Source organism: Mycteria americana, chromosome 8, assembly GCF_035582795.1.
Source record: "Mycteria americana isolate JAX WOST 10 ecotype Jacksonville Zoo and Gardens chromosome 8, USCA_MyAme_1.0, whole genome shotgun sequence".
Classification (NCBI taxonomy): domain Eukaryota; kingdom Metazoa; phylum Chordata; class Aves; order Ciconiiformes; family Ciconiidae; genus Mycteria; species Mycteria americana.
In genome coordinates, this window is record NC_134372.1 from 47,141,807 (window position 1) to 47,152,113 (window position 10,307).

General features: G+C 55.0%; 1 protein-coding gene across 1 annotated transcript; it reads right to left on the reverse strand.

Annotated features, from left to right (window-relative positions):
* Positions 1-637: 637 nt before the first annotated feature.
* On the reverse strand, positions 638-9,812 carry IRF8 (interferon regulatory factor 8). The gene is made up of 9 exons (XM_075510939.1): positions 9,797-9,812; positions 7,784-7,958; positions 6,419-6,602; positions 5,276-5,364; positions 4,672-4,783; positions 4,304-4,351; positions 3,384-3,770; positions 2,936-3,051; positions 638-1,820 (listed from the first exon to the last, which is right to left on the reverse strand). Exons 2-9 carry the CDS (start codon positions 7,955-7,957, stop codon positions 1,644-1,646), a joined length of 1,287 nt encoding a protein of 428 aa, XP_075367054.1. The 5' UTR covers position 7,958; positions 9,797-9,812; the 3' UTR covers positions 638-1,643.
* Between the last annotated feature and the right edge of the window lie 495 nt (positions 9,813-10,307).

Consider the following 10,307-nt stretch of genomic DNA (forward strand, 5'->3'; position numbering starts at 1 on the left):
CCTCTTGAGGTGCTGCCCCAGACACAGGCTTAAAGTGAAGGCAGGCAAGGGTGCAGATGCTCAGCTTCCCCTTGCTGCAGCATTGACTTCATTTGACCGAGGCAGATACTCCCTTTTTCCCCGTGGTTCTCCCCAAACACCACCCACCACCTTCACTAGACCAGGCCCCATGAGAAAGGTGGATGGAGAAGACAAGTGGGGAAAGGCTCCACCAGGCAGTGAGGGGGGAAGGACAAGAGTATGCCTTTGAGCAGGACCATAAATAACTGCTCCACATCCCATGACCTTGGAGCATCCCAGCCCAGGTCAGAGAGCGAAGGACACCCAGGTCAGTGCAGTGGCAGAGGGGCAGGGACCTATCTTCACGCTCCCTGGAACAAAGGCCCTACAAATGGGGCCCTTTTCCTCCCTCCATTGCATTACAGCATTTTGGCTCATTCCTCTCCTGCCCCCGAGATGAAACCAGGTCGTTCCAGAGCAGGAGGGAGGCAACAGCAGAGGCTTAACACGTGCCCCACCACAGGGAAGACCAGGGCAGGAGCAAGACAGAGATACCACGTTCTCCCCCCCAGAGATATGACACCCCGCTCATGGCAAACAAAAACCACATTGCAAGAGAAATACAAAATATAGCACTTTAATTGCAGGAAGATAAAAAAAACCACATTACAAAAAAATTTAATAAACCTCAGGCATAAAATAAATAGGCAGCTTAGTAGCACGCACACATGTGCAGTCCTAGTTTGTCAGCTGCAAGGCACAAGCCCCGTGCCCAAGCAGCTCCCCGGTGCTGGGTGCACGCACAAAGCATGTTAATGAGGATTTACACATGGATGCTGCTGCCTGGTCACGCTTGGGAGAGACCGACACATGCGCTGGGGAGGGTGAAGCCAACCTATTCACACTACGCTGCAATCTTTAAAATTAAAGATATTATATATTTATATAAACTCTGTCTCTAGTTAGGAAAAATTAAGATTCCTAAATTCTTATATTCAACATTTACATATATAACCTCTGCATTGGTTTCCAAGTTTCAAAATACTTTGGTAGATAGCCATATAAACCTTATAGCAAAAATAAAGAGGAATTTGAGAAGCTTCTCCTTGGAAGGCATACCCTATCCTCCATCAGCAGGACTCTTTGGGGAAAAAAAAAAACTGATTTCTGGAAAGAATTTCCTACATTTGAGCATTTTAAGGCTTCTCCAAGAGTCACCTCCTACCAAATGGCTCTCAGCAAGGTCCCAGTTGCAGCCTGCTGGGGCAGGTCGTTATAGCTATTGATTTTCAGTTCTGCTTACTGGCCATGAACAAAGGCAACACAAAGCACTCCCAGCCCTCACCTTCCTGCACAGCTCAGACACTCCCTCCGCCCCCTGCCATCAGCTATAGACAACGGTACCAGGACCACCCTGCTTGGTACAAAAGGCATTTTTAATCACTAAAGTGTCTGCAGGACAGACACTGAGCATCTGACCTGCTTTCTCATGGCAATTTTGACTGCTGTATTTATACAGACTCTGGACTGGAAACAGCAAAGAACAAAAACCAACTTTCCAAAATGGGAATTTAAGCGCTAATGGGACCAAACTGGGTCTAGATCAACCCAAACCGCCATGCTACGTCTGCAGAGAAGGAGGCTCAGACAGCAATCTGTTGGTTTTCTCTGAAGAGTGGCCGCTGGTGCGTTGCACAGATGTCCTGGAAGATCCTGTATACCTGGTCATGCTGTGTCTCATCAGCTATGGGCAGCATGGGGCCGCTGCTGCAGGTCTTCCCAGCCTCCTCCACCACCTGCCTGACACACAGCTGCTCCACCTACGCAAAAAGAAAAGTCATGAAGACACTGAATGAAGAGGAGCCTCTTCGGGCATCTCCTACTGCTGCCATCCACCCCCACCAGCCCAGGCAGCAGGGTATGGGGTGGCAGAGACACAGAAGAGCAGTTGTGCCCAACAGATCCAGGTGGCCAGGTCCAGCTGGGCCAACAGGTCCAACTCCACAAGCCACGTTGGCAAAGCACCTCTAGGAAAAGAGGAGCAGTTGGCAAAGCACCTCTAGGAAAAGAGGAGCAGTCAGAAGAGCTCCTCTCCCAGCAGAGCTACAGGGAGATGAGGACAGCCTGGGAGATGTCCCAGCACATGCAAAGTGATCCTCTGGTCCAGACGCCCAAGGCAAGAAGAGGTGACCAGGTCAGAAAGTTGTGCAGACTCTGAACTTGTAAAATCCCCTCCAGGACCTCACAGACTTGGTGGGTCTCTGCTTGCTCAAGGGAGGATGCAACACCCTCCCTGTACCCTCCAAGCCATGTCCCTGCTGCTGCAGCCTTCTTGGCCGGAGGGGGTCCCACACGGGGTGCAGGCTCCAGAAACACAGTCTGCATTGCCCCAAGGCCTCCAGATCCCAGAATTGCTTCAGCTTCTCCAGGGAGAAGTTTCTGGCCAGAGCCATGGGGACTGCCCCTCTTATCCCATCACCTCCTTCACCCTCCCAAGAGTTTCCCAGCCCCACTGCTGTCCACCACAGTTGTTCACCGCATCTGTTGGCTGCTCAGCTTAAGGGTGTCCCTTAACTCAACCATTCCAGGGATTTACTTCCTCATTTCCCACAGGGGAGGGCAGAGGTTCCAGTGCCAAGAGGCAGGAACAGAAAGAAGAGAACAGATTTCCTAGCGGTTTAGAACAGCTTTTGCCATTTGGAAGCTTTGTTTGCAAACACGATCTACCCAGCTCTAACAAGCAACAGCCCAAGCACCTCTCAGGAGGCTATGGTTAAGCCAATACTCATGCCATGCCTGCCACCTGACCAATTCAGGCACCCCAATGGTCTGTGGCTCCAAGGGTTGAAGCTAGAGCCCTGCTTGTGGAGGAAAAAGGGCAATATGGTCCAGACAAGGGGCGAAATTCAGAGCTCCAAGGGGCAGCCCTCCGTACCTGGACAAGGATGAGTTTACACCGCAGGGGCACGGCATCCGGGAACTCCTCTCCGAAGCACAGCATGATTCTGCTGTCCGGGAAGCGGCCCTGGTTATTGTAAAACTGCTGCAGCTCTGCAAGGAGAGGGGAACAGTTGGAAGCTGCCTGCCGCAAGCTGCTAGCCTTTGCTACACAGCTTCAGGACCAAGCACTCTGCCATGGAAGAAAGCTGTGGGCTCAAAAGAAGCCAAGTTTGCTGTGCAAAGCCTCCAACCAGGAGGAGTTTGCTAGCGACACAAAACACCAGGTTATTTCTTCCTAGAGCTGGTAGCATCAGCTACTCATCCAGAGCACTTAGGTAACCCATCAGTGATGGGCAGCGATTACTCCAAAGTGCTCCTAGGCCAAGGGCTCCACCCTTTCAACCCCACCAAGTGGATGAAGAGAGGGAAATGCTCCTACAAACCTCTGAAGAATAAGTTGGTGTCAAATATCTTCACCACCTCATCCCGGTCCAGTTTGTTGGGCCTGTCCTTGTAGACCATGGTGTTCCCGCTCCAGAAGACCCTGCCCTGGCACAGCCTCTTGATGAAGATGCCCTGCTTGTTGCTGTGCAGCAGGACACCCCTCTCCAGGTGCCCAAAGAGCTTCCTGGTGATCTGCTTCTGGCGGTCATTCTGGATGGCATCAGCTGAGGGGAACTGCACGTGCTCCAGGGCATCTGGGGCATACAGCTTCTCGCCGTGGCTGGAGGGCTGGCTGAGCGAGATCCGGCAGCCCTCGGTGCACGAGGTGGTGATGTGGCCCACCAGCCTCCCACCGTAGTAGAAGCTGATCACCATCTGGGAGTAACCTGGGAGGGGATGGACACATATACCACCCATCAGGTGAAGACAAGCCCTGCCTGCTCATCACTGCAGTGCCCAAACTCTGCGAGAGCAGCAAAATTTCCTGGGAGCAAGTCTCATTTGATGGAGATGACCTCCTACTTGCTAGAGGACATCTCCTCCAGCACTCAGCCTGGTAGCAGCGCTGATCAGCAAGCGAGAGCTCCCAATACTGAACCCCTTCCTCCTGCCTTTGCTCCACGCCTCCCTCGCTGCAGGCAGATCTCCCCGTGCTAAAGGCACGGCTGATGCCAGCATCCCGGGGCAGCCCCCCACGCCAGAGCCACGGCCACAGGACAACAGGCAGGATACATCCCTGCTCAGCATGCAAACCCTGTGGACACTCAGGAGGGCACGGGACCTCCCAAAGCCAGAGCAAAGCCCTCCCCAAGGCAGGGAGGGGAGTCAGAGCCGCCTTCTGCCACCGCACACACGAGGCCAAGCCCCAGAGAGGCTTTTGATGGCCACAGTCCACAACCAAGCAAGGGAGCTGCCTTACCCGAATGATGCTGCTCGTAGCCCGAGTATCCGTTCATCAGGGGCAACGCTGCGGGCAGAGAAAGCAGAATTGTGCCTGCGTGCCCAGCTCCCAAACCCCAATCCCCCCCTCTCCCCTCCCAGGCACATCAGGCTTCCCAGCTCCCACACAGGAGATGCCAGCCAATACTCCCAGGTGGATTTATTCTTGGGCAATGCACACTCTTGAGTGCCTGCTACCAACCACAGTGTTCATAATTAGTACTTTAAACATTCTTAATAAGGAAAATACAACTGTTGTCCATTACCCATTGCTGTACAGTAAGTTTTTTCTGCCCCAGATAAAAAGCTCAGTCCTGTTAAACACTGCACACGCCGTCAGCTACTTACCAGGGCTGGGTTGCTGCACCCACCAGTCAGGTATCAGAGGGTTTCTGCAGGTCTCCTGGGGTGGTGAGGGGCTTCTCTTGATGATCCCCAGGTATTCATCTACACTGGGGGGCTGTGCGAGACCAGACAGCAAGATCAGAGGGGGTTTGATGCCTTGGGCAGCCACTGCCCTGCCCAGAGGTACCGGCAGTGCTCAGAGAAGGTCCAAATGGCAATGCCAACAGGACGCCAATGAACTTTTTTGGTTAGAAAGAGCAAGTTTGGCATTCCCCAGGCTGTACGCTCAAATAACACCCTCAAGAGTTACTGAGCAGAAGCAGCCCAAGGTGATGCAGCCAAGAAGGGGAACAGAGCTGTGAAACAGTCTCCATGCCCTAGCAAAGGTCTCACCCACTCGGATGAAAATCAAAAGCGCGAACCATTCATCAGCAACCGTGTCCCAGTGCTGGCTCACATCAATGAGCTGCGAAACCCAGCATCACTCGCCAGGCCCATTCCCAAAGCTTTGCAGACTGAATTTTAGGAAGGCAACGCTTTATTGGGCAACTACCCGCCATCCGTCCACCTCCAGCCAAGGCAACCTGCAGCCACGGTGAGGGCTTACCTCTTTAATGAGGTCATCGATCGCAGAGGAACTGCAGTCCATCTCTGTGGCATCAGTCAGGCTGCTCCCGTTGGCAATGCCCGCTTTGCCTGGAAGGAGGGGCCAGGATGCAGTGAGTACACCCACCCCCCTGCCACGGCTCATCTCGCCGCTGGGTTTTAGAAACCCTTCACCCTGTGAAAGTTATGAAACCGAGAACCACAGCACAGCAGAGCCACGTAACAGCACCTCAGGGAGGCTCACAGCCCCCTCCAGCTCCACCCAGAGCTGCTTTTGGGGACCGAAAAACCAGTTTGCAACCCATTGCCCCAGTGCACAGTGACCAGCAACAAGGCAAATCAAAAAATCCGGCCGGTAGTTGAGACAGAGCTAGAGCAGAGGGTTGGTTTTTTTTTTCTGAGCACCCCAGAGACTGGGGCTGCTGCTGCTGCTTCTCCTTTTTCCGCCAGCCGCCCCGAGCGCAGTCACGCTGCCGGTGGGAACCTGCAATGCCATTTGCATAGCAGCAGCATGCCCCCCGTGTGAACGCGGCTAGGGGAGACCGAGATGCTAAAGGCAGATTTCCTGACAACGAGATATTTTTTCCGCAAATTTTTTACTTTTTAAAAGAAAAAAGGAAAAAAGCACGCACACACCTAACCACAAATAGAGATATACTTAGCATGACCTGCACCACACCAGACATCGCAGCAGCAACTGCTCTCTGCGAAATTACTGCTATTCTAATCACTGCTGGCAAGAGAGAAGGGATTTATTGCAGCTCCCTGCCATCCACCCACGGCAGGCGCTGGGAGGACAATGGGTTGGGACTCAAGTACCCCCCCCCCAAACAGGGAAGGATTTTGGATTGCCCCCTACGACATCCTTATGGGATGGAAGGCCATGCAACGCTGCAGTTATCCCCCATTTCCTAAGCAGCTATTTAGGGAGGTAGAAAAAAAAAAAGCAGCCTGTCCTTCCTCCTCCCCGCCACCGCAGTGACACAGGGGACATCTTCTGCAAAGCAGGACAAGCAAAGCACCACAGCACAAGAGCAGTGTCTGGCCAGGAAGCTCTGCTCAGATGTAGGTCAGCAGCACAAGCCGGTGGTTACTCGCAGGACCGACCCACACCTGGGGGTCAGTCCCTTATCAAGGCACTCACATTTCTGTTCCTCCTCCGGCACGATCCTGTAGACCTTGTAGGGCTCAGAGATGTCCAGCTGGGACCTGTCTGTCACCTCCTCAAAGTCAGGGCTCTTGTTCAAGGCACAGCGCAGTCGTGTCTTCCACGTGGCCGGCTCTGCTTTGTCACCTTCTTTGAACTTGCCTTTGAAAACAGCCCAGGCCTAAAACAAAGCAACAACAAAAAAAAAATCCTCCATGTGAGCTCTGCAAGTCTCCTCAACCCCCAGGGCAAAGGAGCTGGGGCTGCAGAGAGTATTTTGCTCTCCCCACCCCTCTGCCCCTTGCACCCTCTCAACCATCCCACGCGTATTCGCCGTTTCGCTCCTAGACTGCGGACACGTGCACAGCCACCGCACGTGGGGACGGGCATCTGCGTGCAGAGCAGCACCACCTGCCCCAGGAAGGGCTGCGGCACCCAGGTTTTAAACAGCAGAGGTCAAAATCATAATATGTGGCTTCATCTCTGCACCGACAGGTCAGGAGCTGCTGGGGATGGGAGGAATCACTGCTGAAGCAGTGGTGTTCCTAATGACCTGGTAACACCTCAAAAAAAAAAAAAAAAATCAAAGTAAGCCTCATTTTCCAGCTCCTGACTAATAAGTGAAAACTACTTTTTTTAAGATCAGAATATCATTTATGCTTTTGGTGGGAGACTACATTTTTACCACTGAAGGGAGATTGCAAAATATGTATAATGGAGGTTGCAAAATATGTATTATTTTTTACATATACATATTTACTTAATAGATTTTTATATATTTTCAGATGGCCGAATTCAATGCCATCCTCATAACCCAGCGCTCCCAAACCAGCCACCAACCAGCTGTCACTGCCCTGAAAGTGAACTCACTCACCGGTACAGATATTTGGAATTGGGGACAGAGGGAAGGGAATTCCTGGGGAAGAGCCTGACCTTTTTGGCTCGGGATGGAATTTTCCAGTTTTTCCCCAAAACTGGAAATCCCCCATTCAGTGAAATTCAAAACTTCCTTCCCTTCTGCAAAGTCTTTTCCTTTGTAAATCCAGCTTTTATCAAGAATAGCCTGATAAGTTTAGAGCAGGTCAAAAGGAACACGTCAAGCTCCTTCTCATGTCAGACCAGGATTCAAACATGCTGAAAATAAACCTAAACCTGGCAGCAGCATTTGGCAAAGGGGAACAAATACCCCCCAAAAGAGCCTGGGAGACCAATCGCGGGGTGAAGCATCTCCTGCAGGGGTTAGAGATGCAAAACCCACAGGCAGCATGCACATCTCCCACCAGTGGGACTGTCAGCCAGGAAAAAACCAGCATCACTGAGCTCAGGAACCGTGGAAAAAAGGCATTAACCATCTGTCCCTACCTTGAAAATAGAGGCATCCACCTCCTGGTTGTAGTCCTGCTTCCCGGCGTGTTTCCACGGGATGCGAAACATGGTTTTCTCCTCATTCTCCCAGATGAGCCCAGGGTACAGCTCGCTGTCGATCTGCTCGATAAGCCATTGCCGGAGCCGCCGCCCACCGTTGCGGTCACACATCCTGGATGGAGCGAGAGGTCCAAGCCCCGTTAGCTCCCCCAGCACAGGCCCACCATAATTGGGTGTACGAGGGATTGTGCCGTGCTCTGGTTTGCCACTTGCACAGCTGGTAGCGGCACTGCCTGCAGGGACAAGCAGCTTTCGGTGGCTCTGCAAGTCCCACGTGCCAACATCCGTACATTAGCATGCCCCCCTGCTTCTTTTACAACGAAAAAAAATCAAGGCCATTTCCTCTGAATTGCTACAAATTCCTCCTCCAGCTCTATCAATCAAAGCTCTGCTCACAGAAACAGGCTGACTTGGTGCCCCGTTTACTCCTTTTTTTGCTGCGGGATAAGTCACATAGGAAGCAGACAGACAGGGATTAAAGCATCCAGTCGTGCTGTCACCTGAGCAAGTGACACTGGGACAGGCCATCCTGGGGCAGACAACCTTCAGTGTCTGCGGGAGAAAGGAGCCGAGCGCTGTCCCCAGGTGGTCTCGGCACAAGGGTCTGCCCCGGAGGAGACAGCAGCCCCTCTTGCTGGGCACTGCCTATTTGGGGAACAGGCACTGGTTCCAGGAAGCACCCAGAGTCACCGCAGCGATGGGGCCACACAACTAATCCTCTCAAACAGAGGACCCGACGTGTGGAAGGAGCAGGGTGAAGTCAAGCCACCCTTGCTGGGGACCTCAGGTCATTTTTAACCAAAACCGCTATGCGACTTCATGGAGGACCCAGGAGAAAGCTTCTCCCACCCAGCTGGAAGCAAAGTACCAGGCTGAACCCTCCCGGCATCCCCTGTCACCCCCATGGCAAGACCTGCAGGGACTTCAGGAGTTGGTGGCCTGGCAGAAGTGACCAGCAGGTCCAGGATCAGCCCTCCAGACCTTTTGGGTTCACAGCTCTCCTCCAAATCTTACAGGACTGCCTCTCCCTCATTCTTTTTTTATTTACTGCCCCAGGGGAAGGTTTTGGGGAGAAGACGAGGATGCTCCCAGCACAGCCCGAGACCTGGCGGTCCCTGCTTTGCCACTCACACCAGCTCAGTGCCACCAACTTCTGTCCCTTCTCCATTGCCCTACTGCTGCACAGTAGGACACGCAGACCTCCCTGGCCATCTGCAGCACAGCCTCTGTTTTTAGGGGTGGCAACAGCTAACACCACCAGCCAAAACAACACCAAGGGCACAGCTCTACATCCCAGCTGCCCCTCCAGAGCTGGACACCCCAAAGCACGTGCCACAGCTCATCCCCGGAGGGACGCGGGGACACACAGCCTCTCCGCAGGCTCCCGCGCCAAACACCTTGCGCCTGAGCTACGCCAAGATGAAGAGCTTCAGAAATGCTTTTGCAATGGGACTCTCTACATCAGCCTGTTTTCTAGAAAGCTCGTTCCCTTCACTGGCAGAGGCCAGAGCTCCGTTTCCCCTCCACAAAAGGCTGAGCAATCCCTTCAGGCTGCCACTAGCGACAAGAGCCAGCAGATACAGGACAAGGAGCCCCTTCCCTTGCAGCGAGCTGTGCCCCGGCCCGCGCCAGGAGGGACAAGCAGCCCGAGAACTCGGCTGGCAGAGGCAGCACTGCACCATCACCCCGCAGTCCCTCACCCTCCCCACCCCAGCTCCAAGCCACCACCAAGCTCTCCCCACCCCATGCACCCCGGGCGCTGCCGCGAAGCAAGGCGGGCAGCACCTCCCACCACCCCAGCGGCGCTCAGCATCAACCGGGCTCAGCCCTTACGCCCCCGCACGCACGGGGCCGTGGGTACCGGCCTGGGTTCAGCCCGTGCCCCCAAGACCCCACAAGCCCCGTCCCCGCAGGCAGCGCGGGGGCCGGGACCACCGCCGGTACCGGTACCTGCCCCGCGCTCCGCTCCGCGCCGCTGCCCGCACCGCCCACCGCGCCCGCCTTTTATAGAGGCACGGGAGGGCGGGCCCGCCAACGCCCACGGCCCCGCGCCTCCCCACCAATAGCCGGCCGCCCCCCGTGCCCGCTCCGCCCAATGGGGGAGCAGTCTCTGTCTCCCGCCGCCCAATGGGGAGCCGCCCAGTGGGGCGCGCGCGGCCGGCGGTGCTTTCTCTGAAGCGCGCACGCCTTTCCGAGAAATCAGCCGGCGGGGGCGGGGCCCGGGGGCGGGGGCGGGGGAAGGGGCGGGGCCGGGGGCGGGGCCGGGAGGGAACCGCCCAGGAGGGTCCCTGCCGGGCCGGGGCATCCGGGGCGCTGCCCCGTGTGCGATCGTCTGCGGCGCCGGCCGGGCCGTCCCGGGCTGAGCTCCGCCTCCCAAGATCGGTTCCCCGCCCAGTCCCAGACCAGTCTCCCCAGTCCCAGACTGGGTCCATCACCAGTCCCTGACCAGTCTCCCCAGTCC